General features: G+C 38.8%; 1 protein-coding gene across 1 annotated transcript in view; it reads left to right on the top strand.

Moving 5' to 3' along the window:
• Nucleotides 1–26,707, top strand: part of TTN (titin) — a 283,596-nt gene that overhangs the window by 14,205 nt on the left and 242,684 nt on the right. The window contains exons 10-40 of the mRNA XM_067026386.1: nt 858–989; nt 2,273–2,410; nt 3,004–3,141; nt 3,624–3,761; nt 6,944–7,237; nt 7,334–7,456; nt 8,657–8,938; nt 9,199–9,264; nt 9,978–10,236; nt 10,453–10,513; nt 10,626–10,841; nt 11,753–11,895; nt 13,148–13,353; nt 13,907–14,140; nt 14,251–14,495; nt 15,326–15,567; nt 15,684–15,848; nt 15,948–16,116; nt 16,224–17,917; nt 18,059–18,340; nt 18,902–19,168; nt 19,269–19,541; nt 19,645–19,908; nt 20,003–20,263; nt 21,911–22,171; nt 22,716–22,979; nt 23,072–23,332; nt 23,459–23,719; nt 24,129–24,389; nt 24,908–25,049; nt 25,138–25,303. Coding sequence (XP_066882487.1) covers nt 858–989; nt 2,273–2,410; nt 3,004–3,141; nt 3,624–3,761; nt 6,944–7,237; nt 7,334–7,456; nt 8,657–8,938; nt 9,199–9,264; nt 9,978–10,236; nt 10,453–10,513; nt 10,626–10,841; nt 11,753–11,895; nt 13,148–13,353; nt 13,907–14,140; nt 14,251–14,495; nt 15,326–15,567; nt 15,684–15,848; nt 15,948–16,116; nt 16,224–17,917; nt 18,059–18,340; nt 18,902–19,168; nt 19,269–19,541; nt 19,645–19,908; nt 20,003–20,263; nt 21,911–22,171; nt 22,716–22,979; nt 23,072–23,332; nt 23,459–23,719; nt 24,129–24,389; nt 24,908–25,049; nt 25,138–25,303 — 7,908 coding nt within the window. The remainder of the gene's footprint in view (nt 1–857; nt 990–2,272; nt 2,411–3,003; nt 3,142–3,623; nt 3,762–6,943; nt 7,238–7,333; nt 7,457–8,656; nt 8,939–9,198; nt 9,265–9,977; nt 10,237–10,452; nt 10,514–10,625; nt 10,842–11,752; nt 11,896–13,147; nt 13,354–13,906; nt 14,141–14,250; nt 14,496–15,325; nt 15,568–15,683; nt 15,849–15,947; nt 16,117–16,223; nt 17,918–18,058; nt 18,341–18,901; nt 19,169–19,268; nt 19,542–19,644; nt 19,909–20,002; nt 20,264–21,910; nt 22,172–22,715; nt 22,980–23,071; nt 23,333–23,458; nt 23,720–24,128; nt 24,390–24,907; nt 25,050–25,137; nt 25,304–26,707) is intronic.

Here is a 26,707-nt window from a genome sequence, read left to right as displayed (position 1 = left end):
CATGGCCTTCTTGGGTGAAATAACCAGAAAAAGTGAAAAAGACTTGGAGGCATTCAGGAGCGAATTAGATGAGTCCAACTGATAGGGCTGTTGGCCACCCAAGCTGATTGTCGGTTGGGTGGTTTGGGAAGATAACTCTCAAGCCTCTTTTAACCCTGAGATCCTGAATTTCGGTGATGACGCCTGAGAATGGCAAAGAGGCAAATGGAGAAAACTGCCCCCCCAGCACCCCCTTTTCCCCCACATATACCTTAGGTGTCCAGATCCAAACACAGTATCTTCAGGGGGTTAAGGATTTGGAAAACATTTTGCCTGGGATGTGTACAAAACTTTTCTCCCTTTAATGTCTCAATTTTAGAAAAGTTAAGTCTTGATATTCCAAACCAGCACAATATTTAGGACATTTTTTGAAGCAAAATTATCATATAAATGTGGATTATAAATCATCTATACTTGATTTTTTATATATAAAATTAAAAGGTCAGACAGTATTACTTCTAAGGTCTTCCATTCTAATATTCTATGCTCTAAGATTTCCTTTAGATGACAAAGTGACACAAAATATTGCCATATATCCATTTATAAAAATTGGAAGTCTTTTTAAAGAAGACTATACTCTCCAATTCAAAGCAGTGTTGAATCCAATTCTTTTTCTCTAAGCAACATAACTTATGGTTTAGACAAATAAAGAGCATGGTCATATTAATGAAAATGGGATCATTTATTTTATTTAGTGATATCGCTAGAAAAAGGACTTCTCTTCTTTTACTTCCTATTTTTTTATATTTAGTAAACATTATGTCACTTCCATTAGAGATCGAGAGACAATAAGGTTTTGTTTTTATCATTGATTTCAGATAAGAAAAGAAACTGAAAAGGCATTTGTACCAAAAGTAGTAATTTCCGCAGCTAAAGCCAAAGAACGAGAAACTAGAATAACCAGAGAAATTACTACAAAACAAGAACAAAAACAAATAACACAAGAAACGGTAAGTCAAATTTTCTAAATACCTTGTAATTTGTTGACAAATATCACATTCCAGCCAGCTACATGTACCCTCTAACCAAAACCGCTAAGTGGAGGAGTCTTTTGTGTATATTTTCTTTCTGTTGTTTCTCTATATCTAGTATTGAAACTCTTTCATGATGGAAATTCTGCTCTCATTACACAATTTTCCACTCAACTGATCAGTTTCAAGGAAATTGTCTATCTACTAGAATAGTTTGGGGCACATCAGTGATGTTTCTAGAGCATAATTAAGTGGAAGATACATATCACTCCAGCCCAGTTACCCACTGGTACAATCAGTTTTTTCATGAATAGCCTAAGCCCTTGGTCACTTAAATTGTAACACACAAACTTGACATAGTTGGAAGACACATGCATGCGTATGCCCCTACACACACACCACACACACCACACACACACCACACACACCACACACACACCACACACACCACACACACACACACACCAGCCATGAACACTCCAACTAAATATCAAGGGAAAGTGAGGAGTTGCTGAATATCAGAGAAGACCAGTACTTCTTCAAGAAAGTGCCCTAACTCGTGGTTGATCAACAGTGACCCAGAAGTGTTTGCTGCTTTTCTGCTGTAGAGCCAAGTTGGAAAAACCCCAATATCACCCAAATCTACTTCTGTCCCATGTATGAAATCAAGCCTTATTAGGTCTAGCAAGAGGCAACTTTTGACTTCTTTCATGTTCAAGTAGATTTCAGTGACATTGAGGTTGTTCCAACTTGGCCAGCCTCTCTTAATCTCAAGCTCTTTGTTGATCCCAGAGCTACGTTTTTTATAAGATCCAGCTCAGAACACTATACACTTAAAAGGCTGGCCAGAGGTCTTTGGATGAAATTCCCTCTTCTTACAGTGAGTGAGAGACTTTGAATTCACAGTAACTCAAGTTGGCATAATGAAGGGCGTAGAAATCCCTCTTGCCGTTGCAATGCTGGTGACTGGCGAGTTCAGTCTAACTGTAGTTGGCTAGCCATTTGCTAGCAGGTGCTCATTAAGTTCCCTAATGTGTCAACATATCTTAAAGATGAGACCTTTTCAGTTTCTAGGACAATTTACTCAGGGGCAGGTAGGCAGAAAAGAAGCCCACTCCTGGGTTTCAAACACAAGCGTAGGCCCTCAAAATGGAACTGTGATAACACCGAACATTCTGTATTCCCCCAAATGTTGAAAGGATATCTTGCCATTTCTCCTGTGCCTTTTGAAACTCAAACCTTCATTTTACTCTGAAAATCAGATAATACAGAAAGCTGAGACAGCTGCTGCATCCATGGTGGTAGTTGCTACTGCCAAGCCCACAGACTTAGAAACAACTCTGGGAGCTCAAGAAGAAATTGTCACACAGCAAGATCAAATGCATGTAACTCATGAAAAGGTGAAAACTTCCTGCTGATGTGAAATTCACTCTTGTTTCATTCCATTTACAAGCCACCTACAGTTTCATCCTGGGTCTTAATCATCACCTTTTCACCTCCTTCTCTTCTTATGACTCATACAGAAAACTTCAGAATCTCTCAGGAACCTTTTTCTGTCTATCTAGCTTTCACTGCCACTTTTCATTCCTAACTTTTCGGACTTTCTTTGGATTCTTACTAATATGATATTATAATTCACCTTAATATTTAACATGTTTCTATTGAAGACTCCAGTGTACAAGTCAATTGATAAAATACAAAATTATGTTTTTTATGACTCTATTGGCATAGTCATCAAAAATTATGAGAAGAATAAGATGAGAAAGGGAAATGCATCCTTTTATTGCTCATCACATTTTTTTCTTTTAGACTGAACTTATTTTGATATTGTTACCAATGAAACAGTATGGATGGTCAAAGCAACTCAGATGATAAAATGTCCTTGCATAGGAAGAAATATTCTTCCTGTCTCAGCTTTGACTTAATTTCTTTTATTAGAGGCTATATGAAATTTAATGACCATTTTCTCATCTTTTTTTTACTGTATGACCAGATAATGAAAGAAACTAGAAAAACAGTTGTACCTAAAGTCATAGTTGCCATGCCCAAAGTCAAAGAACAAGATTTAGTATCAAGAACTAGAGAAGGCATCACTACCAAAAAAGAGCAAGTTCAAATAACTCAGGAAAAGGTGAATATACACATTCGAGATGGGAAAAGTTTCATCTTTAAACTAATTTCCAGTAAACCATTAACTACAATGTGATATGAATTATTGATCTGTATTTTCCTTTTTGAATCCCCAACTAAAACCCACGTGGTGAATGTATGACTTCTTACCATTACTTTTATCTGCATATTTGATTTTCATTCATCTGTAACATTTGTAATTCATTTTATTCACTATTATCCTTTGCACGAAGATTGGCATTTTTTACCCTGTCTTCTAAAAAGCAGTATAAGGAATCATCTGGAGATTTTTTTTTGTAGTTAACGTTTCTAAGGTTTGTGGTTCCCAGTCAGTGTGTACAAACACTGCCCAGTGCAAGTTAACTTCCTTTGTGTAGTTAACCCTGAATAACCTTGTCTTGCATCCCCACTAAGCGGGGGGGAGTGTCATACCATATGCATCTGAAGCCCTGTACAATTTAAACCTGGATTTTACTATAATAGATGAGAAAGGAAGCTGAGAAAACTGCCTTGTCTGCAATAGCAGTTGCAACTGCTAAAGCCAAAGAACAAGAAACAATACTGAGAACTAGAGAAGAAATGGCTGCTAGACAAGAACAAATCCAAGTTACTCATGGAAAGGTGACTATTGCTATTCCAAGTGTGAAATCCCCTATTATAATACATTAACACTAAATCTCATGTGAAATCCCCTATTATAATGCATTCCAAATCTCAGAATTTCTTATGAGACACTATTAGCCTGATTTATTTTTAGATGTACAATTGGAAACTAAAAAACTGAATTATTTATTATTGTTAATATTACTACATATTCCTTTCCTCACTTATCTCTTCACTATTATTTTCCTTTTTTTTTTTTATTAACAGCTAGAGATTCTCCAGAAGTTGATGATTGAGATTGCATGCAGGCTAATTTTAAAATACTCCATGGACAGTTTTTAAAAGTGTTCAAGTAAATAATGACTCTTACTGTCAAAAAGATCTACATTTTGAAGTACAGTATTAAGTATAAATAAATAAATCCAGTATATTACAGTGTAGAGTATGGACTTATTTCAGGAAAAAAACCATAATTTTCATCATGTAAAACTCTACCTTTTTTTCTCCCTGTAAATATCAGACGAGAAAAGAAGCTGAGAAAATTATGGTGCCTGCTGTAGTAGCTCCCATTAAAGCTGAACAAGATGCAATATTAAAATCTAGAGAAGAAATTGTCCAACCAGAGTAAATATACATCAACCATAAAAATGTTATTTGTAGCATCTATTTGTGGCTATGAAATTTCCATGAATTTACCTTCTTCCCAGAACTCTATACCCTGGGTGAACTATTTACCTAATTTTATTCTTTATTGCTAATATAGTAATTGGAAATTAGCAACTAAAGTTTTTCAGTTTCTTTAGCATCATTACTGAGTCCTGTCTATATTTCCCTCAATGCTGTTTTCTATCTCTACATCTTTGGGGTTTTTTTTCTAAGACACGATTTAAGATCAGCTTTTTTAACATTTATGTAAGTCTAATATTAAATGGGATATCAGCCTTCTAGAAGTCTCATTGATGACAGAAATTCCAATATGTAACATACTTCATGAGTGATTATATTTACATTTTTGTTCTGAATCGCATAAATTTGACTGTCTTTTTGTTGTTAAAAATTAACTAAGAATGGAAGCTCAGGAAATATCTAGACCCAAAGAAATAGTTACCACTGCAAAATCTGTGAACCAGCCACACTGCCAAGAACTAGAGGATTTGCCATTAAGCAAGAACAAATACATCTTTTTCATGAGGAGATGAAAACTGATGCTGTGGACGTGACAAGCATTGTTTCATCCCATTTCATCATCAGCTCTCCTGACTTTTCATCCATAATGAGTTGTTGTGCTCCATTTAATTGCTTAACTGATCAACAGAACATTAGAGACCATTAGATTCAGTCCAGTCCTTCCAGCGCAACAGTCAGCACTTCTAGTTGTGGAAAGTCAGATTAAGTAACACTTTCCTTTGTGTCTTCTAAATTAATTCTCAGCTTTAAACTGGTATAAGTTAGGGTCTCCAATTCTAGTCCAATTCTTCTTCCTGATTATCTAGGTTCCAAAAATATGAGGGATATTAGAGTCAGTCCACTAAGAAATAAGAGCAGCTATCAGCATAGATTACTCATTTGTGGTTGTCCATCAATGAGTATATGGGTCCACCAGCATATGTATATAGAGTTGACATATGTTAACTAAGGAAAAAACATGTAGATGTTTCCCCAACTTAAAATATCTTACTATAGTTAAGATTCTTTTTTGCATAACTTTCAAATTAAGAATAACATTCATATATGTCAGTTAGCAAAGGACAATTTCTTTGAGCTTAAGTTTTCTCATTATTAAAATAAGTAAAATGAAAACTCAAACTATGTCATAGACTAGTTTAAAGATTCAAATGAGATATATGTAAATGTAATCATTCTATAAGCGAAGTAATTTATATGTGTTTGTGTGTATATAGTTGAAGATGTTAACATTTTAAAACATCTATAAAATTAAAGTCAACTAATGGCCTATATGGTTTAAAAAAAGAAACAACCAGACGAATGAACTTAACCCACCTAATCCTCACGTATTTTACATTCTTCTAAGATGCAATCTAAAGTGAAAAAGGTATCTGCAATTCTTCAAGGCAGATTAGATTGTTTGTGGCTTCCTAGATGGAGAACTGGATGAAGCCTATAATCACTAAAGGCCCAATTTCGTCTCAGAAACACCTCATTTATATCTTAAATGGTTCAGAGAATAATTTTAACAGATATAGAGGTAGGACACTTGAAAAACACTTCAGATGCAATCTAGATTCTATTCACATCAGCAGAAAAGAAAACTGAACTTTAATAAAATATTCCAGCATTCTTTTAAAGAGCACTGATGGACACAGTGATGTGATTTTTGCGATATGCTGTTTCCAAGTACTGCAGAGAATAATAACATATGAGCCATATCAACTGGCTTGGTTTCTTTAAAAGAGAAACTCCTTTGCAAAATGTGTTCCCATTTATGATAATCAGATTCATGGAAATGAGAAAACAACATTTCTTTTTCCTTCTTCACTTTAACTTACAATAGTAATGACAGTAAATTGAACTTTGCTGTGAAAGATTGTTCTCTTGAATCCAAATATGATAACATTTTCATTTTCATCACAGTATCTTCATTCGTGTGTTTTAAGAAAGATACTTTCTAACAGATTAAAAAAATTTTATCCCTAGGGAATCATAAGTAAATTAATATGTCCCCTGTGTGTTCACAAGTTTTCATGTTATCTCAGATTTGCATGTGACTGTACAATTCTGCAGCAACTGATTTTTCTGGATGGGAGTGTGACAGTATTGAATGCATTTTTACCATTGCCATCATTGCACCAACACCGGACTAAATGATCGGCAATAAAAATAATCAATGAAGATAACCAGCCCTGAAGTTCTGATTTCACAAGTGCTAATTGACTGTCTGCCATGGACAAAGTACTAGACAAACTCAAAACGTCCTTACTATTTTACATACATATTGTGTTGTCCTATGTTGTGTTTATGTGTTTTAATGTCTCATCTATTTAAGCAAGGATTCATAGAGTGTATCTAACTAGATGTCCACACATTATAATAATCAGTGAAATATTAAATTCCTAAATGCATCTCTAAGTCATATTTCTGGAGACATTAACATAGCTGTGTAACGTAGGTGCCATAGGCCCATCGTACCTTTAGACATGACTGACATTACTGAGTATTAATTCTGGAAACCTTGTCTGCAGGTGGGCGTTGGGGAAAAGGCAGAAGCTGTAGCAACAGTGGTTGCTGCAGTAGACCAGGCCCGAGTTCGAGAGCCCAGAGAACCCGGGCATGTTGAAGAAATGTATGCTCAGAAGACCACTTTGGAGTATGAGTTAAAGGAGCACGTTTCTGCCACAAAGGTAGCCGAGCATCCGCCACGTCCAGCCTCAGAACCCCACATTGTCCCTAAAGCAGTCAAGCCTGGAGTGATCTACGCTCCTTCTGAGACTCATATCACAACTACAGATCAAATGGGAATGCACATATCATCACAGGTGAGTCTGGACCCGCTGACTGTTCCCGGGAAAGCAAGCTTAACTGCTGTGGTCACCTGGTGAACACGGGTATCACTGAGTTCCATTTCCACGCAGATCAAGAAAACTACAGATCTGACAAGTGAAAGATTAGTCCATGTGGATAAACGCCCCCGCACAGCAAGCCCTCATTTTACCGTTTCAAAAATTTCTGTTCCTAAGCCAGAACATGGATATGAGGTAAGAAGTTAATGATCTTGACAAAGAAATGTTAGGCTCAAAGGAAGAAAGTATCTAATGTGTGACGTAGGGTACCTTTGGCGAAAGCCGATGTGGGCCTCTTTTTGATGATGTCTGTTTGCTTTCACGGTGGACTCAGAAGCCCCTAAAGTCTGAAACTTGCCCAGCATGGTGAGCCTAGGCTAGCAGTTGGTTATCTTACACCTCTGAGAAGACACAAATCCATACAGGCTTCTTTCTTTTCACATGTTGTAAAAGGTGATGTGTTACACAGTTCAGTTTTCCTTATTCTATGAGACATTTCAGGGTAACTTAAATGAGAATTGATACCGATAATAAAGACAGCCATTGAGAGATCATGTGTTCATATACTCACGGTAGCAAAATGGAGAGGTGGTACTGTGTGGTAGTTGGGCTGGTTTGTGGAACCACACAGCCCTGGATAAGTACCCTGGCCCCTGCCCCTTATTAGCTCTGTCATCAGGGGCAAGTTAGTACATGTAAAAACCTTAGCAAGTTGACGGGGCCTAATAACCCTCAATGTTAGTCACAATTGTTCTTACTTTACACACCCAAGGCGTAGAATCGAAACGTTGTATGCTTCAAGGGACTGTAAGGTATATTTAATACCTACGTTTGGGATAGTCTCAAATTACTATTGAAACCAAATAACCATGGACAGCAATGGAATAAAAAGAGTAAGGAAGCCCTTAAAATATTTTTCTGAACGTCTCCGTTTTCACCTTTCACACAGATTTGTGGCCGAAGCCTAAATGTGCTATTTTAAAGTAGTTCGTAGGAATTAACCAAGTATTTAAAATTTTCATTATTTTTGAATTTCCCACTGTAGTATTTTCAAATACAGCTTCATTGGGATGGTTAAGTGAAAATTCATGACCGCGTTTTAGAAGACCTTCAGTTCCTTTATGATAAGAGCATAAAATGAGAAGCTCTAAGTATAACTCTGTAAGAAAGATTTTCGGATACATCTTAGAAACTGGCAGGAATGACAATGAGCTTTATAACTGGCTTATCTCTGACATTTCATTAACTATAAAAGTGATAATGAGAACAATAAAAAAGGGACCATATAGAAAAGAGACTCAGACTCACCCCAGGAATACTAGTGGCAAAGCAGTTCCGAGTAATAACTGGGATGACAGTTACGTGACTTTATTTTCTGACTCCGTTTCTATTCAGGCATCAATAGCCGGTAGCGCTATTGCCACGTTACAAAAAGAGTTGTCAGCCACACCTTCTGCTCAGAAGGTCACCAAATCCGTGAAGGCACCTACTGTGAAGCCTGCTGAGGCTAGAGTGAGAGCAGAGCCCACCCCTTCACCCCGGGTCCCCTTTGTGGACACACCAGAGACTTTTAAGAGTCAAGCTGACATTGAGGTGGAGAAGGAAGTCGGGGTGAGCATCACTGGTGGCGCAGTCCGTGAAGAGCACTTCGAAGTACTGCACGAGCGTGAAGCCAAGGTTGGTCACCGGAGCACCCGTTGTCTCTTGATCCATTCCTATGGAGGAGGGCCAGGCGCCTGGCCAGTCTGTGCTACAGAAGTGGTCAGCCAGGTGTCCTGCCTTTCTCCATCACCATGGTCACACTTCATTTTATTGAGCCTGGTGTGGGTCAGAGCTCTTTTTCTCAAGTCATTTTTATAATTTTGCATATGCTAAGAGCTTATGAGGCTTCCCCTAATTTCCTGAGCATTTTGTAACACCCTTTGTGAAAATTGTAGGTAACAGAAACAGCAAGAATACCTGCACCCATTGAAATCCCTGTGACTCCACCAACTTTAGTCTCGGTGAGTAAAGTTGATTGTGTTGGATTGTATGCATATCTAATCAAATAATTTTCATATATGCAAAGATCAGTTTCTCAAACTGGAAAATTCCACGAGTGCATTTACAAGTACTAATTTTAAGACCACATGCTATTAGGCAAGGAGAGGGGGAATTCTGTGTGACAGCCATCAGTCATGTATTCAACAGATTTAATGAGTTTCTGTTATGCATACGGCACTGTCGCAAGACCAATCTGGCCCTCTTTGAAATCTTTGTCTTACTATCAGAGAAGATGTACATAAATAAGTGTAATAAAATGTAGAAGGTGATAAGCACTTCAACAGAGGGAGCGTCTGGAGGAAAGCTAGATTACTTCCAGTTGAAGGTAGCATGGAAAGCTTGGCTGAAGAGGCAGCATCTGCTGCTGAGCCTTCAATCTTCATTAGGATTTGAATATGGGCAAAAAACAGAGGGTACAGATTTGCCCCATTATATGGTATTAATACAGTTCTACCCTATGAACCTGGAAATGCCTTACATTTATTTCAGATTGGGGATATTCCAATTTCCAAGGGAGTTTCTCTACTAATATTTCTAGAGTCTTGATCTTAAGAAAGCATTTTATGACAATGAGAGTGTGCAAGGTCAAACGCCCCCCACATTTGTTACAACACATAGAGATGATTCATGAATATGCACACGTATCAATACTTCCTTTTTCTTCTCTCTTTAGGGCTTAAAGAATGTGACTGTTATTGAAGGTGAATCTGTCACCTTCGAGTGCCACATCTCTGGATACCCATCCCCAAAAGTGACGTGGTACAGGGAAGACTACCAGATAGAAAGCTCCATTGATTTCCAGATAACCTTCCAGAGTGGAATTGCTCGTCTTATGATTCGTGAAGCCTTTGCAGAAGACAGTGGGCGATTTACTTGCAGTGCTGTGAACGAGGCTGGAACCGTCAGCACATCCTGCTATCTAGCTGTGCAAGGTCAGTGGCCACACCCCCACCAACCTTCCACACGTGCCATCACTGTCTCCTGACACTTCTTTTCACCATACGGTGTCTGCACACCTCGTAATGGAGCGCCCTTTTGGAACTGAGGCATTGATTATGGGGTCAACTTAACTGTGATGCTAAGCAGAGGTCACTAATGAAACAAACTAAATATCTGACTTAACAAGAGAAACTTCTGTCTTCTTCTAGTGTCAGAAGAGTTTGAAAAGGAAACAGCTGTGGCTGAAAAAATCACCACAGAAGAGAAACGGTAACACGTTTTTTGCTAATGAGTTTTGTTGTAGTACCGTTTTGCTTTTTCATTCCTTTTGTATTGGCAAATTGTAGGCCAGAAGCTAATATGAAGGGAATTCTCTTTCCAGCTTTGTCGAAGCAAGGGACGTGATAATGACAGATACTAGCATCACAGAGGAACCAGCAGGGCCTGGAGAACCTGCCGCTCCTTTCTTTATTACAAAACCAGTGGTACAGAAACTGGTAGAAGGCGGGAGCGTTGTATTTGAATGCCAGGTTGACGGCAACCCAAAGCCCCACGTCTACTGGAAGAAGTCCGGTGTTCCTCTAACCACTGGATACAGGTATTTTGATGGCTGAATGATAGAGTTCTCTGTGATTTGTCTGATATGTATATGAAGCCAAGAGAGAAGTAGAATTTACCTACCCCACCATCCCTCAAAGTTAGGCTCTTTTGTTATGGAGCCTTCATAGTGTGCTTTGAGGTATCTTCATGTTTTCATATGCAGTCTTAGTGAGAAACAAAGCTATGTGACAAAAGTGGATGGAAGACATATTTCTTTATATTCTATTTTGATTCACTTATAGTGCTAGTGAAATGGTGTGGATTTTTACACACACAACATATTCTTCTAGAAGGGATTGGAAAACAACTTTCAGTAAAAATGCTTAGTAATTAAGCCACTAAAAGATAAAAGAAAAAGGGTCATGTAATGAAGAAGAAAGCTAGTTATACATGAAAATCTATGCTAATAAATTTGCTGCAATTGAATATAAAATTTAGCTTTAAATTTCCTGCAACTTAATCTAAAAAAATAGCCATCGTATCTTGAGAAGAAATATAGTGTACCAAAGGCTTAATATTGAAATGTTTAAAGGAATTTATTGTTTTGATTATTCATTTGATCTTCACATAAAACAATGAACAAAATAATGAGCAAAGAGAAATATCTAAGTGTTTAAATGGCCTCATCATTTGCTAACATAAACACTGAAGCCCCTTATTTCCATACAGTTGATTCTAGTAGTATTATGGTCTATTATGTATTTTAAAGAATATATTGCTATTATTTAAAATGAAAATTTTAACTTGCTTGGCCCGCATTACTCATGCTCATGCATTTTCCTCAATTTTCAGCAATCTTATACTCTATGGTGGAGCTTAGTCCCATGTTTAGGATCATTGAATTTTATACCACAGATCCACATAAGGGTTACTTATGGCTGAATTTTTTGTTTGTTCATTTCCATAAAGATACAAAGTGAGTTACAACAAACAAACTGGCGAGTGCAAACTGGTGATTTCGATGATGTTTGCCGATGATGCTGGAGAATACACTATTGTCATTCGTAATAAGCATGGAGAAACTTCTGCATCTGCCTCCTTGCTTGAAGAAGGTGAGTGCAATTCTAAGTGGTTCCGTGTGCACAATAAGAATGGAAATGCAGGGAAGTAGCAGTGCCGTGTGATTGTCAAAAGGCCTGTTGCTATATCCTGATTCTGATACTGGCTGTGTCCCCATCTGACCCATCTCTTGGCCTCAGCTGTAGAGGAAATGTTTTAGATCACACAGCCTCCAAAGCCATACCAGTGCTAAACTTCGAAGGTTCTAACAATAGTTTCTTTTTGGTACATTTATTTGTAAGCATATAATGCCTTTGAAAATGCAGGGATTCTAAATCCAGTTGCCTTCCAGATCCAGACAGATATTAGTGATCGCAAGGCAGATAGTGGCAAACTGGGGAGAGTATACGCTCTGCCTCAAGGGGGCAGTAGCTCCCCAACTCCAGTACGTTGTTGCCAGGCATGCAGAACCAGGCTCAGTGTTGCTAGAGCTTCTGATTTTTTTTTTTTTTTAACATCTTTACTGGAGTATAATTGCCTTACAATGGTGTGTTAGTTTCTGCTGTATAACAAAGTGAATCAGCTATACATATATCCCCATAATTCCTCCCTCTTGCGTCTCCCTCCCACCCTCCCTACCCCACCCCTCTAGGTGGACATAAAGCAAGGAGCTGATCTCCCTGTGCTATGCAGCTGCTTCCCACTAGCTATCTACTTTACATTTACATTATATTTACATTTGGTAGCGTATATATGTCCATGCCATGGAGCTTCTGATGTCTTAAAGGAAAGCTAGAAATCAGGATTTTGAATATTTATAAGTAATATGAAGAAAAAGTGTAATAACATTTAGGTTAAACAAAATGTATCTGTGGGTCTCCGTTATCTTTGCCTAGATGTTCACATTTATAGTGGACCATCCACATTCTGTCTCATTTGAGCTGCACAAAACTCCTTAGGGTTAGGATATTATCCCCATTTGGCAAAGCACTCAAGACCCAGGAAGATAAATGAATTGCCAAAAACCACATGGCAAATTAGGAAGACCTCTAGGGTTGATCCCAAAGGACTGACTACTAATATAAAATTCTTTCTGCAATAGTAGTGGCTGCCTTGACTTGTTAACGTAAGTTTGGGTTTGAAATTCAATCTAATTAGTCTATATTGAGCACTTTGATAGTAAAATTTGGCAGATCTGGCTTTTGGTTATCAACTTTCCGTGGTGTAGGATTTGCTTGAATGAACAGTGGCATGAAGGCTTTTTCATAAGAACATTAAAAATTAACTTATATTCTTAACTCCTAGCTGATTATGAGTCACTGATGAAGTCCCAGCAAGAAATGCTTTACCAGACACAAATGACTGCATTTGTGCAAGAACCTAAAGTTGGAGAAATAGCACCTGGATATGTATACTCCGAATATGAAAAAGAGTATGAAAAAGAACAAGCGTTAATTAGGAAGAAAATGGCCAAAGATACTGTAATGGTCAGAACTTTTGTGGAAGACCAGGTGAGTATAACAATAAGGACCAAGTAAATCACTCCATACATTATACTTTCCTCCCACAATGCCCCTCTTTTTGTTTGATATTTTCATTTTCAAGTGATAGGTCAGGGTTAGACTACTATAAACATGTCCAGGTTTACTGCTGACGAGGTTCTTTAATCTTCATAACATGTTGCACATATGACTTTAGAGATAGGAATTACATATAAGCAGGAAAAAAGAATACTAGCACAACCAATTTCATTACTGCCAACCTTTTTTCATCGGTAGGATGAACATCGCATATATAACCCACACTCTTAGAATGTCATTGACCTAAGACACCACAGCATGAACTGACAAAGAGGACTGGAATGCAGATTTAAAAACAAAACAACAATGACCTATCTAATTCTCACTGAAAAACAAACAAAAAAAGCAAAAACAAAAGCCTTCTAGATTTTTCTTCTAGTTAAAAATTTTAATCAAACCTTATCTCTGAAATGAATACTCTTAAGGAATTTCTATCAGTCGGCATATATCTTTTTAATAAACTGTCATCTTTATCACTGTGTAGGAATTCCATATTTCTTCCTTTGAAGAGAGACTTATTAAAGAAATTGAATACAGAATTATAAAGACTACATTAGAAGAACTTCTTGAAGAAGACGGAGAAGAAAAGATGGCAGTTGACATTTCTGAATCTGAAGCTGTTGAAGCAGGATTTGATTTAAGAGTCAAGAATTACAGAATTTTTGAAGGGATGGGTGTTACTTTTCATTGCAAGATGTCTGGGTATCCATTACCCAAGGTAAAATATAAACATTGATCATACCTCCATGCTACAATAAAGACATAAATAGATTACAGTATAACCATTTTATCTAAATTTTATTGACATATGCATGCTATCATTTGCAGATTGCATGGTACAAAGATGGCAAGCGCATCAGACATGGAGAGAGATACCATATGGACTTTGTACAAGATGGCAGAGCTAGTCTGAGGATACCTGTTGTTCTTCCAGAAGATGAAGGCATCTATACCGCGTTTGCCAGCAATATTAAAGGAAATGCAATTTGCTCAGGGAAATTGTATGTGGAGCCCGCTGCACCACTTAGTGCTCCGACTTACATACCCACACCAGAGCCAGTGAGCAGAATCAGGTAGACTCATGATAATTTGTGTTGACTAGTATTGAAATTGTTTAAAACACCAAATATCTCTGTAGCAAATTGCTATTGTGTGGCAGAAAAAATTGAAGGCTGAGATAGCACAGAAATTTGCCATTCGCAATACTGGCAGTTGCCCAGTTTTTATTTCTTGCCCCTATGTAAGCTGAGAAAAGCATTTTCATTGTGGAGCATATTATTTATTTTGTCAGTGCTGTAGCTAATGTAATGAAAGCTATAAAGGTTTATTTGACATCAGATTTTACATATGTTACCCTAATTTATACAACAACCTTGCCATGGAGGTATTATCATTGCTATTTTGGAAGTGGGAACACTAAGCTTCCATGACCCTGTGAAAATTGCCTTAGTTTACCCAGACTGTGTGGTGGTGTCAGCACTTGAAATCCAATCCAAGCCAATCTGGCTGCAGTGTATAGATGGAGTTTGGGATTTTTTCAAATGTAATTTCTATGTTTTTCCTCTTCTGGGATAAAGAAGTATATTTTTCTTTTTCCATAAATGTATTCATGTGGTTGTTTAAGCAACCAGCATTTCTTGAAATATTTTGGTAGTTGAACCAAAAAGGTTCGGTAACTAATTAAACCCAGTGGTGAGGGAGAGACAGCATTAAGGACCATTCTAAATGAACAGCATAGCTTTGGGGACAATAATAATGTATTCTGTTTTGGATCCCAGCAAGTTTGAGGTACCTTTTAATACGTACACAAAGTAAAATCTAAAATAACATTAAGAAAGAGCTGTGTCTTGCTGAGTTTTCTCTATGCCTCATGAAAATATTCTGCTTTGCCTTTTATTTTCAGGTCCATCTCTCCACGTTCAGTGAGCAGATCTCCAATACGCATGTCTCCTGCACGGATGTCCCCTCTACGGATGTCCCCTGGACGTAGGCTGGAGGAAACAGATGAGTCACAGCTTGAGAGACTGTATAAGCCAGTCTTTGTGTTGAAACCTACTTCTTTCAAATGTTTAGAAGGACAGACTGCCAGATTTGACTTAAAGGTCGTGGGTCGACCTATGCCAGAGACCTTCTGGTTTCATGACGGTAAGTATGTTTTTGCTCATAAATCATTAAACACAAAAAGAAGCTTAAATGTGTGTCTAACAATTTTAAAATAACTATTTTCACATGTTTTCTTTTTTACTCAATTTTTTTTACAGGTCAGAAAATTGTCAATGACTATACCCATAAAGTAGTCGTTAAAGAAGATGGTACCCAATCACTAATTATTGTCCCTGCAACACCCAGTGATTCTGGAGAATGGACTGTGGTTGCCCAAAACAGGGCGGGAAAATCATCAATTTCAGTGACTTTAACCGTGGAAGGTATTTGCTCTGAATATTAAAGAAGAAATTACCTCATCACTTGGTTATAAACAGGTAGTTCAGCCCTACTCACTCAGAATCATGACCTTTCTCTTTCAGCTGTGGAACATCAGGTAAAACCAGTGTTTGTGGAAAAACTGAAAAATCTCAACATAAAGGAAGGTTCCCGACTTGAAATGAAAGTCAGAGCTACGGGTAACCCCAACCCTGACATCATATGGTTGAAAAACAGTGAGATCATTGTACCTCATAAATATCCAAAAATCAGGTAAGTTTGCTTGAAAAATAATACAACTAAGCTCATTACACAAATCCAATAACCAAGGAAGCCACAACTACTTCTGTACTGATGATTCATTTTCCTACTTTTAATAGAATTGAAGGAACCAAGGGAGAAGCTGCCCTTAAAATTGACTCCACTGTCAGCCACGACTCTGCCTGGTACACGGCAACTGCCATTAATAAGGCTGGCCGAGACACTACAAGATGCAAAGTAAATGTTGAAGTTGACTTTGCAGAGCCTGAGCCGGAGAGAAAATTAATCATCCCACGAGGGACATATAGAGCAAAGGAGATTGCAGCCCCAGAACTGGAGCCCCTCCATTTGCGATATGGTCAAGAGCAATGGGAAGAGGGTGACCTCTATGACAAAGAGAAACAACAGAAACCATTTTTCAAGAAAAAACTCACTTCCTTAAGACTCAAGCGCTTTGGGCCTGCCCACTTTGAATGCAGGCTAACACCAATTGGTGACCCAACGATGGTGGTGGAATGGCTCCATGATGGAAAGCCACTGGAAGCTGCCAACAGGCTCCGTATGATCAATGAATTTGGGTATTGCAGCCTTGATTATGGAGTTGCATATTCCAGAGACAGTGGTATCATTACTTGCAGAGCTACTAACAAATACGGAACAGATCACACATCTGCTACCCTTATTGTCAAAGATGAGAAGAGTCTCGTGGAAGAATCTCAATTGCCTGAGGGGAGGAAAGGCTTACAGAGAATTGAAGAATTAGAGCGGATGGCTCATGAAGGTGCCCTTACAGGTGTGACAACCGATCAAAAAGAGAAGCAAAAGCCAGACATCGTCTTGTTCCCAGAGCCAGCAAGAGTACTTGAAGGGGAGACCGCCAGATTCCGTTGCCGAGTGACAGGCTACCCTCAGCCCAAAGTCAACTGGTACCTCAATGGGCAGCTCATCCGTAAAAGCAAAAGATTCAGAGTTCGCTATGATGGCATTCATTATCTGGACATCGTGGACTGCAAATCATATGATACAGGTGAAGTCAAGGTCACTGCAGAAAACCCTGAAGGTGTGATAGAACATAAAGTGAAGCTTGAGATCCAACAGAGGGAAGATTTTAGGTCTGTCCTTAGGCGAGCCCCTGAGCCAAAGCCTGAGTTTCACGTGCATGAACCAGGAAAACTTCAGTTCGAAGTACAAAAGGTAGACAGACCTGCTGACACCACTGAAACTAAGGAAGTTGTGAGGTTGAAAAGGACTGAAAGAATTACCCATGAAAAAGTGTCTGAAGAATCAGAAGAGCTGCGTAGTAAGTTCAAGCGCAGGACTGAGGAAGGCTATTATGAAGCCATTACTGCTGTGGAGCTCAAGTCTCGCAAGAAGGATGAATCCTATGAAGAACTACTAAGGAAGACAAAAGATGAACTTCTCCACTGGACCAAAGAGTTAACTGAAGAGGAGAAGAAAGCCCTTGCCGAAGAAGGCAAAATCACTATTCCAACTTTTAAACCTGATAAAATTGAACTAAGTCCTAGTATGGAGGCTCCTAAAATCTTTGAAAGAATCCAAAGCCAAACAGTGGGCCACGGATCTGATGTACACTTCCGGGTCAGAGTGGTGGGGAAACCAGATCCTGAATGCGAGTGGTACAAAAATGGTGTAAAGATTGAGCGCTCTGACCGAATCTACTGGTACTGGCCTGAAGACAATGTCTGTGAGCTGGTCATAAGAGATGTGACAGCTGAGGACTCTGCCAGCATCATGGTAAAAGCCATCAATATAGCTGGGGAAACCTCAAGTCATGCATTCTTACTCGTCCAGGGTAATTTGAATTTCTTTCATTTGATGGATCTGTTTCTATTTATCCATGAATATCCAGTAGTGTATTTCTTTTTATTTTCTTTCCCCATTATCCAAATTGTGAATTTAATGTGCTTTTTTTTTTTTTTCCTTTTTCTTATAGCCAAGCAATTGATCACTTTCACACAGGAATTACAAGATGTTGTTGCTAAGGAAAAAGACACCATGGCAACATTTGAATGTGAAACCTCAGAGCCATTTGTCAAAGTGAAATGGTATAAGGATGGCGTGGAGGTTCACAGGGGAGATAAATATAGGATGCTCTCTGACAGGAAAGTTCACTTCCTCTCCGTCCTGACAGTCGACACATCTGATGCTGAAGACTATAGCTGTGTACTTGCGGAAGATGAAAACGTAAAAACAACGGCTAAACTTATTGTCGAAGGTAGTAAATAATGATTTCATTCCTAAGTTTTAAAGTCACCCTTAGTATGTGATAAAATTAGCTATGCAATTTTCACTTCATAAAACGAATTACTTGGGAATTAAATATAAGCTCCACAGCAAGACTCATGAATTTATACTGGTAATTAAGAATATTGACAAATTGGATTTTTTATTTTTTTTGGCCGCACTGTGCGGCATGTGGGACCTTAGTTCCCCAACCAGGGATCGAACCTGCACCCTTGGCAGTGAAAGCACTGAGTCCTAACCACTGGACCACCAGGGAATTCCTGACAATTTGGATTTTGAAAAGCAAGGTCATTCTGATATCTTGCTTTTAAATTGTTTATTGAAATATAATTCTGTGCTTTAAAAATAATTTTTAAATTAAAGTAACTCCTTTTAATTGACAATTTATTTCTCAGTCCAGCAGTTAGATATTAAGAATATTCCTGATAGTATGGGGGGGGCGGGATAAGAGATTTACAAGGAATTTTCTCTATCCTAAGTCTAGATGCATAACTCTCCAGGGAAATTAACTTCTCCTTCTCTTATGCCTCAGGTGCAGTCATTGAGTTTGTGAAAGAACTTCAGGACATAGAAGTTCCAGAATCATTTTCAGGAGAGTTAGAGTGCATCATAACCCCGGAAAATATAGAAGGCAAATGGTATCATAATGATGTGGAGCTTAAATCCAATGGCAAGTACACGATTACATCTCGCCGTGGACGTCAGAACCTCACAGTCAAGGACGTGACCAAAGAGGACCAGGGAGAATACAGCTTTGTTGTCGACAGGAAAAAGACAACCTGTAAACTAAAGATGAAACGTAAGCCTTCCCCTTCCTGTCAGCCTGCAGTGCGCATCACTATGTGGCTTATTGATAATAAATAATCATAACATTCTTTTTTTCTCCCCATATTTCACAGCCCGCCCCGTTGCTATCCTACAAGGACTCGGTGATCAAAAAGTCTGCGAGGGTGACATTGTTCAGCTTGAAGTTAAAGTCTCCTTAGAGAATGTGGAAGGTGTCTGGATGAAGGATGGCGAAGAAGTGCAGCCTGGCGACAGGGTTCACATTGTGATAGACAAGCAGTCACACATGCTGCTTATTGAAGACATGACTAAGGAGGATGCTGGACATTACTCCTTCACCATTCGTGCCCTCGGACTGTCAACCAGTGGGCGCGTCTCTGTCTACAGTGAGTGCGACTTACATAGTCTTGTTGTATGCTGTCAAGTGAGCACACATTTCCAACAAAATTTGTATTCACAATTCTTTTGTGTGTGTGTGTGATTTTGCAGGTGTTGATGTGATAACACCTCTAAAAGACATTAACGTGCTTGAGGGCACAAAGGCTGTGCTCGAATGTAAGGTCTCAGTCCCTGATGTGACTTCTGTTAAGTGGTACTTAAATGATGAACAGATCAAGCCTGATGATCGTGTGCATGCCATTGTCAAAGGCACTAAGCAGCGACTTGTGATTAACCGGACCTATGCTTCAGATGAAGGTCCTTACAAGCTGATGGTTGGCAGAGTTGAAACCAGCTGTGATCTTTCTGTAGAAAGTAAGAATTGTTCCATGTCACTTAGTATTATTTTAAGCATTCTATTTTCCCAGTATAATAGTAACCAAGTGATGATTTTCTTTTTCCCCCCCAGAAATTAAAATTATCAGAGGTCTTCATGACCTTACCTGTACAGAGACCCAAAATGTGGTCTTGGAAGTTGAACTGTCCCACTCAGGAATTGATGTCTTATGGAATTTTAAGGACAAGGAAATCAAACCCAGTTCTAAATATAAAATTGAAGCTCGTGAAAAAATATATAAGTTGACGGTTCTAAATATGATGAAAGACGATGAAGGAGAATATACATTTTATGCTGGAGAAAATATGACATCTGGAAAACTTACCGTGGCAGGTTAGTACATTTATCATTTAACCTAAGTTCTTATGTAGGGCAGTTGTTTTAACTTAAGAAATCGTTGCCCATTTCCTCCCCAATTCCCACCGGTTTCCCACTTCCTTGCCTCTGCTTATGCTGTTCTCAAAACCAGTAATACCCTTGACACTATTCCCATCAGCCTAAATTCCAAATGTTCTTCCAGGAAGTCGTAGCTCACATGCCATCTTCCTGTGAAGCCTTCCTTGATCTTCCCATTTGTAGAAGATCTTAATCCTCCAACCTCAGGATCACTTTATGTGTGTTTCTTTCATGACCCTGACTCATATACTTGTTTTATTCCCCGTTTCTTCTTCCCACCCCTGAGTAGATGCTCCCCAAATGTGGAACTGCTTCTTTCTCATCTTTGTATAGTCCAATACGTTGCACATGATAGATTGATGAGTTAACGTTTGGACTGAGTTTTATTTAAACTCTCCTACTGTAAAGATGTATTTCTTTTTTTTATTGCTCTTGTTTCATTCACTTTTGTTTTCTTTGTTCCCTTCATACTTTATAATGAACCCAATGAATATTTTAAAAATATACCTCAATGTATGTGTCTGTGTGTCTCTTGTGAAATGAAGTAGACCATTCTCAGCAGAAGCCACCAGCTTAAAAATGAAGAATCAAAAGTCTAAACCAACTGTCAAGAAAAAACTAGGCATCATCATTAATTTGTTTGGTACATAACAATTTAGGTTTTGAGGAGATTAAATTGTACAATCCGTGGTATATAAGCAAGTCAAATGGGAATAGTGTCTTCTTTGGTATGAAAATTTCATGGTTTACACTTTATTACATTATAAGATTTCCTCAAAGATTTGACCATGAACAAAACTTCTGAAACAGAATTTTAGATTCTGCACTTTGATATGTTTAATATAAATTACATGTTTTTAAATGTGTGGAAACAAGAAAAAACTATGAGCCTCTATGTGATTTCACCCAACGTTTTTAAAGTACCTGCCATTGGCCAGACGCTGCTAGGAACTCAGGATACAGAAATGAATACGGCATGATATTTTTTTTGAGGAATTCACAATATAGAGAGGGACAGATACATTAGCAGCTAACTTGATGAAGGAGTAATTATTTCTGCCAGCGGATGATGGCACTGGAGGCAATGGGGGAAAACTTTGTAGAAGAGATGACATTTGTCAAAACAGTGATTTTTAGTATATAGGAATCCCTAATCTTCTAGAAACATTGATGACTATACATTTTGTTCAGCAAAATATTTTCCAGTCAAATATTAGATGTATTTTCAGGAAATCATCCTTAGAAGACTAAGCAGAATGCTTTTGAGGAAGGAACTGAGTTACGGGCCGTCCATGAGGTGTGCTTCACATTAAGGTTCTCAGAGTTCTGTATGACTTAACAGTTGCTTTTCCCTTGCAAAACCTTTCTGATTCCAGTAGTTTCCCTAGTTATCAGTGATACATACTTAGAATGAGGGGTTTCTGTAATACCTTCTTAAAGTGCATAAAAATAATTTTATTAGACATTTCATGATGTTCAGAATCATGTTTTAAAATTTGATGTTCTATATTTAATTGTGCAAAGATTTCTCTCTTGTATAAATATTTTTAAAAGACTCACACTTGTACTTCTCTTGTTCCAAAGGGGGTGCCATCTCTAAGCCACTCACAGATCAGACTGTAGCTGAATCCCAGGAAGCTGTGTTTGAATGTGAAGTTGCCAACCCAGATTCTGAAGGAGAATGGTTGAAGGATGGCAAACACCTACCGCTGAGTAAAAACATCAGAAGTAAATCTGATGGCCACAAAAGGAGGCTTATCATTGCTGCCACCAAACTAGATGACATTGGAGAATACACCTACAAGGTGGCCACTTCCAAAACATCTGCCAAACTTAAAGTTGAAGGTCAGTGATATAATAACAGATTTATCCACTAAAAAAAATCGTATTATGTTTTTGACAGTTATTCTAAAAATCAAACGGTATAATCATTTTGGATGTCATAAATCCTCATTTCATAAAATCATTATACACTCCCGAACTTTCTTTCTGAGCCATGTACCGCAAGATGCAAAACTGCTTATGAGTTTATGTGAAGAAGCCATGTCTTAGGTTCCAGCTCTGTGGAGCAGCAAATTAGATGCTCTCAGTCTGTATTCTTCTTTCACTCTTCTCCAACCCATTGATTAAGTTATTAATATACAGCTATGCAAACTACATCTCATTCAAGTATAGAAAAGACATTATACAAGGTACATTTCAAACTTGACCCCAGGTTTTCCTGAATAATCTCAAAGTGTCTTTTAAAAACTCTAGAGATGCTGCATAACTGCAAATTCTTTGATAACCATTCTTTTGCAAGATGACCCAGTAACAATCTTCTTTGGGACTTCTCTTACCTGAATGGTATCATCTTTATCTTCTAAACAAATCATAAATTTGTCTTCAGCTGTCAAAATTAAGAAGACTCTGAAGAACCTCACGGTGACAGAGACGCAAGATGCTGTTTTCACTGTGGAGCTCACACACCCTAATGTAAAAGGTGTCCAGTGGATCAGAAACGGGGTTGTGCTGGAATCCAATGACAAGTACACTGTCTCAGTCAAAGGAACAATTTACTCTCTGAGAATTAAAAACTGTGCCGTTGTGGATGAATCTGTTTATGGCTTCAAGCTTGGAAGGCTAGGAGCCAGTGCCAGGCTGCATGTTGAGAGTAAGTTGACTTAGAAACACTTTACAAGTAGCCAGCTCGTGTTTACCATGAAGTTAACTATATCACTAAATGGTTTCACCTTTCCTCATTAGCTGTCAAAATCATTAAGAAGCCAAAGGATGTGACTGCCTTGGAAAATGCCACCATTGCCTTTGAAGTTAGCGTTTCCCACGACACAGTGCCAGTGAAATGGTTCCACAAGAATGTGGAGATTAAGCCGAGTGACAAACACAGGCTGGTCTCAGAAAGGAAGGTCCACAAACTGATGCTGCAGCATATTTCCCCCTCGGACTCTGGGGAATATACAGCTGTGGTGGGGCAATTGGAATGCAAAGCGAAACTATTCGTGGAGAGTAAGTATGAGGCAGCCCCTGGGGCATTTCTCGGTGATCTCCATGTATTCATTCGTTTGTTTGTTCCATCTTTTTTTTTTTTTTAAATAAAATATATTAACCGAAGTGCTCTCTGATTTTCCCAAGCATTACATATTACAAAAACCATGAAAAACATTGAGGTACCTGAGACCAAAACTGCCTCCTTTGAGTGTGAGGTCTCCCACTTCAATGTGCCTTCCATGTGGCTAAAGAATGGGGTGGAGATTGAAATGAGTGAAAAGTTCAAGATCGTGGTGCAGGGAAAACTCCACCAGCTGATCATCATGAACACCAGCACAGAGGACTCAGCAGAATACACATTTGTCTGTGGCAATGACCAAGTCAGCGCCACCCTGAAAGTGACCCGTAAGTAAAATATATATGCAAATATATATATATATATATACACACAGAATATCCAGTAGACTCATTGTTATTCCATAGCCTACACTTTTTCTTCCTGACCAGTTACCTTGATTGAAACGTCTACTGTGTCCACACTGAGTTAAGCATCTGGATAAAATTTTTGAGTAGGGTAGCATTGAAAGGCTACCTATAAAGATGCTCCATTGTCTATCTCTTGCTTTTTCTGTTCCCCTGTCACTTGACATTGTCCTGTAGAGGGGTACCTGGAAGGTATCGTGGCTCATCTCTCTGAACTGTGATACCTAAACAGACATACTAAGAGCATTACAAGTTTTCATTCTGTGCCTGTTATAACCCACGTCGTATTGACACAAAATCTCCTTGGGTGTATTTCCTTCCCCCTTTGCAGCAATCATGATTACATCCATGCTGAAGGACATCAATGCTGAAGAAAAAGACACCATTACCTTTGAGGTAACAGTGAACTATGAAGGCATCTCTTACAAATGGTTAAAGAATGGCGTGGAAATCAAATCAACTGACAGGTGCCAGATGAGAACCAAAAAGCTCACCCACTCACTGAACATCAGGAATGTTCACTTTGGGGATGCTGCTGAGTACACCTTTGTGGCTGGAAAAGCTACCTCGACAGCCACTCTTTATGTGGAAGGTATGGTTTCATAAATGTCATATCCATAAAAATAAATGGCAAACACTCTATATAAAATGTTAGAACATCAGCTAATGAATGGATAAATAAAATGAGGTATATCCACGCAATGAAATATTATTCAGCAATAAGAAGGAGGTACTGATACATGCTGCAACATGGACGAACCTTAAAAAACTTTATACCAAGTGAAAGAAGCCAGTCACAAAGAACCACATATTGTATGATTCCAGTTATAGGAAAAGTTCAGAGTGCATGAATCTGTAGAGACATAGATTGGTGCCTAAGTCTGAGGGGAGGACAAAGGGAGGGGTCTGGAGGGTGATGGCTAAGGGGTACATGGTTTCTCTTGGGGGTAATGAGAATGCTTTGAAATTAATTATGGTGATGGTTGCACAACTCTGAATATACTGAAAGCCACTGAATTGTATACTTTCACTGGATGAATTGTATAGTATGTGAATTATATCTTAGCAAAGCTGTTAGAAAGATTAATTTTTTTACACGCTGTTCTCCAGCTCGTCATATAGAATTTAGGAAACACATTAAAGACATTAAGGTTCTCGAGAAGAGGCGAGCCATGTTTGAATGTGAAGTTTCTGAACCTGACATCACTGTGCAGTGGATGAAAGATGGCCAAGAGCTACAGCTTGTGGACAGGTCCGTTGGTTTGTTTGCCACATCCCAGAGATTCCCAGTTTCCTTTGAGTCATCGTACATTAAACCTCAATTTCCCTTTCTTCCATAGAGTAAAGATACAGAAGGAGAAATACGTCCACCGCCTTCTGATCCCATCCACCCGGATGTCTGATGCTGGGAAGTACACAGTGGTGGCTGGAGGCAACATGTCCACTGCCAGCCTCTTTGTAGAGGGCAGAGACGTTCGCATCCGAAGCATTAAAAGGGAGGTTCAGGTAATTGTTCATATGCTGAATTTTTGGAGAAGTCATCAGTAGCTCCTAATCTATCATTTTGTCACTTAATTTTTTAAACATCTTTATTGGAGTATAATTGCTTTACAACGGTGTGTTAGTTTCTGCTGCATAACAAAGTGAATCAGCTATACATACACATATACCCCCATATCTCCTCCCTCTTGCGTCTCCCTCCCACCCTCCCTATCCCACCCCTCTAGGTGGTCACAAAGCACCAAGATGATCTCCCTGTGCTATGCGGCTGCTTCCCACTAGCTATCTGTTTCACATTTGGTAGTGTAGATATGTCCATGCCACTCTCTCACTTCGTCCCAGCTTACCCTTCCCCATCCCCGTGTCCTCATAGAGAATGTCATTTAATTTTTTGACTTTTAAATTTTCTAACCACAGTCTTCTAAAAAAATGAAATCAGCTTATCCCTACCAGCTTACACTCTTGTGCTGACATCAACTTAGTCACAGTTTCCTCTCGCTTAGGGAATAAGTGTGTCCTTCGCAGCTGTCTAAATACTTTAATGAAAGCAGCTGTAGACTCTTCACTGTCAAATGGCCACTTACCAAGCAACATCAACCCTAAAGGAACTAAAATTTAAATTGTGGTGTTCGCACAGCAACTGGAATTAAGGGAATTCAGAACAAGGTGGCATTTTCTCAGAAGCCCTCTACCTTGGAGAGGCAGCTGTGTGGGGACTTGACTGGGAAAACTCCCTCAAGTTCCAAAAGGAAGACCAGTTTGAGCAAAGCTGGATTCCTAGCAGGGATGCTGAGCAAACACCTTTGCTCTCGACTGCGCATGTACGGCTTGTCCTCATGGGTGCCAGTCTTCCCACGTGATATAATGGGGAGATAACATGTGAAGAGAAGTATCACTTGAGCTCATGTTTATCATATTGCTCATCCAAGGAGAGCCAGGCATTACATTAGGCCAGAGTGAAAAAGCCTTCAATGCATACTCAGATAACCCAAATATGTCCTCCATCCTTTATTGACCAATTCTGAACCTCGATTTTCTCACTTTTAAAAATGAGGATAATAGTTCCCACCTAGCCTACAAGGTTCACATCATATGAAATCAAATTGAATAGTAACTTAAAAGAACTTTGTCAATGATAAACAGCCTTCAGATGTAAAGTGTCATTATTTCATTTTTAAAAAAATTTTTATTTTATTTTATTATTTACTTTTGGCTGTGTCGGGTCTTTGTTGCTGCGCGCAAGCTTTCTCTAGTAGCAGTGAGCGGGGGCTACTCTTTGTTGCAGTGCACAGGCTTCTCATTGCAGTGGCTTCTCTTGTTGCGGAACACAGGCTCTAGGCACTCGAGCTTCAGTCGCTGTGGTGTGCAGGCTGTAGTTGTGGCACATGGGCTTAGTTGCTCCACGCCATG

This window comes from Kogia breviceps, chromosome 2 (genome assembly GCF_026419965.1).
Source record: "Kogia breviceps isolate mKogBre1 chromosome 2, mKogBre1 haplotype 1, whole genome shotgun sequence".
NCBI lineage: Eukaryota > Metazoa > Chordata > Mammalia > Artiodactyla > Physeteridae > Kogia > Kogia breviceps.
This window is presented reverse-complemented; position numbering and strand designations above follow the sequence as displayed.